General features: G+C 56.1%; 1 protein-coding gene across 1 annotated transcript in view; it reads right to left on the bottom strand.

The window, feature by feature from the left end:
* Positions 1-425: 425 nt before the first annotated feature.
* Positions 426-2,498, bottom strand: part of CMKLR1 (chemerin chemokine-like receptor 1) — a 4,209-nt gene continuing 2,136 nt past the window's right edge. The window contains exon 3 of the mRNA XM_014463932.2: positions 426-446. Coding sequence (XP_014319418.1) covers positions 426-446 — 21 coding nt within the window. The remainder of the gene's footprint in view (positions 447-2,498) is intronic.

Genomic DNA, 2,498 nt, shown 5'->3' with positions numbered 1-2,498 from the left:
CCAATGAATGAGCTGACGAGGACAGAGATTGTATGTTCGGATGACCCTGTATTCCCAGTGCCTACCACAAGGCCCGGCAAAAAGTAGGTGTTGGCTGGGTTGTGATGGCCTGGATGAACGGGTGGACATGTACTCGCAGAGATGGTTATGTACATGGATGGGTGGGAGGATGGGTGGATAGGTGGATCGTGCAGAAAAGGCTGGGCCCGAAGGAGGAAAACAGCTGGTTTGGATTTTGCTCCTGTTCATCGGCTTTTCCAAGGGCATAATGATTTCCCGGCTCCCCGGGGCGGCCTGGCCTGCACACGGCCCAGCCGGGAGGAGCGAGGCGCCGAGCCGAGGAAGCGGCCCGTCCTGGGGCTCAGGGGCCCGAGTGGCTGACTGACGGCGGCTGTTTCTGGGACCTGGAGCCCGTCCCCCACCATCTAGTGCCCGAGTCGCTTCACCTGTGACAACGGGGAGGGGACGGTGGAGACACCAGGGCAGTATGGAAAGCCCCCCTTTTTGCTCTCAAGCTGTCCAAGGGCAGGTTGCTTAAAGCAGGCGGAGGCTGCAGCCTGGGATCGATTCAGAGCTGGCTCATCGTGAACACAATGGGCCTGACAAGTGAAGGAACAGTTTGTCTCCTAATGAGGTGTGATTCCAAATCGCCCGTGGCCTTGGGCTCTGGCCAGGCGCTGGGAAGACATCACAGCTGCTCGCTGCCTCTCGGAGAACTGGCTTCAGGCTGAAGGGACCCGGAGGGGAGAGAAGAGAATGCAGCCCTCGGAGACCAGAGGGCCTGGGGCCTATGAGGGGCTGCCTCCCGCCTGTCCCCGCTGCCTTCCCTGAGGCCCCTGGGTGCAGGAGGGGGGTGCAGGAGGGGGAGCCAGTGGGTGAGTGTAGATGGTTGTCCAGGAAGCTGGAGGGCAACGGCCTTTTCTTTGCCAAGCGGAGTCATCTTTGGAAAACGATTTGCAAAGCTGACTTAAAAAGCCATTCGGATGTTTGTATGAATATATATTTATGGTCAAAACCCCAAGCCCCTCTCAAAACCTTAGGACTCTGCAGCCTTCTTTGAGCCAAACGAGACCTAGGTGCAAATCCAGACGCTGGCGGAAACCAGCTGGGCGCCCTCAGGCAAGTTCCTTAACCTCTCTGAGCCTCAGATACTTCACATGTAAAAGGGAAGTCACGTGTAATTGTACCTAAGTCGGGGCTGCTGTGCGGAATAAATGCAATACCTGTACAGTGCTTATCATGGGGGTGCTAAATAAAATGCAGGCTATCATTATAGTCCAGACCAGTGATGGCGAACCTTTTGAGCTCGGCCTGTCAGCATTTTGAAAAACCCTAACTTAAGTCTGGTGCCGTGTCACATAGAGACATTTTTTGATCTTTGCAACCATAGTAAAACAAAGACTTCTATTTTTGATATGTATTTTATATATTTAAATGCCATTTAACAAAGAAAAAGCAACCAAAAAAATGAGTTCGCGTATGTCACCTCTGACACGCGTGTCACAGGTTCGCCATCACTGGTCTAGAACATTCTCAATAGGTACATTCTCTATAGGCTCAGACAGAGTTAGCCGTGTGCTGCTGGGCCAGTTGCTTGCCTCCTGGAGCCTCAGCGTTGCCATGTGTAAGGGGGATGATGACACCGGGCACAGGAGGGCATTGTCCCAGGTGAGGAGAGACTACAGGGCTGCACACGGAGCTCCGTGCCTCTGGTACCCCAGGGCCTGCATCCCAGGCCTGCATCCCAGAGCACACAGTTCAAGGTCAGGCTCCAACTTCCGCTTCAGGTTCAGTGACTGGGTCCTTGGACACACTCCCCAGCCGCAAAGCACTCCCTGTAGCTTCCTGCCAGTGCCTTGGGACTGGTCTCTAGCAAGGCGTGGAGGAAGCTGAGGAGGAAGAGGGCCCTCCTTGCTCACCTCCTGCCCTGGAGTGTTTCATTCTGAGTGGCTCCAGCCAGAGCCCATAAATCAGGGAAGGAGAGAGGAACCCCTGGGAGGGGGTGGGGGCCGCTGATGAAGCTGAGCCCTCCACCCAGCACCCCCAGGAACAAATTGAAAGTGAGAACAGGGGTTGGGGGAAAGGACTAGCACCACCCCCGCCCCCAAAATAGCTCAGCACAAAGCCCATGGGAAGTCCTTTCTCCTTCCCTTCCCCCCAAGAGCCCGCATGGCCCCTCAGGGCCTGTTCTTTGTGTTCCTAGGAGAGCTGAACACACATGCACGGTCCAGGGCTCATCTGTCACCTTCCTCTCCCAGGTGCCCTGTGCATTCCCCGCGCCCCAATCCAGAGGAGTGGCTTGAGGGGTGAGGCGTCTGTCTGGCTGCTGGATAGGTAAGTAGGGAGAGGCATGCTCTGCCCTCCTCCGCTCACCCCGGGAACGGACCCGGTAGAGTGTTTGTGTCATTTCCGGGGAGCGCACAGTAGGTAGCATCGTCTCCCTGTCTCGTGCTGATCGCAGTCCACGGCAGTGCTTGGGAGAATTCTACCGTTTGTGC

The sequence above is a fragment of the Myotis lucifugus genome, unplaced genomic scaffold (genome assembly GCF_000147115.1).
Source record: "Myotis lucifugus unplaced genomic scaffold, Myoluc2.0 scaffold_229, whole genome shotgun sequence".
Classification (NCBI taxonomy): Eukaryota; Metazoa; Chordata; class Mammalia; order Chiroptera; family Vespertilionidae; genus Myotis; species Myotis lucifugus.
This window is presented reverse-complemented; position numbering and strand designations above follow the sequence as displayed.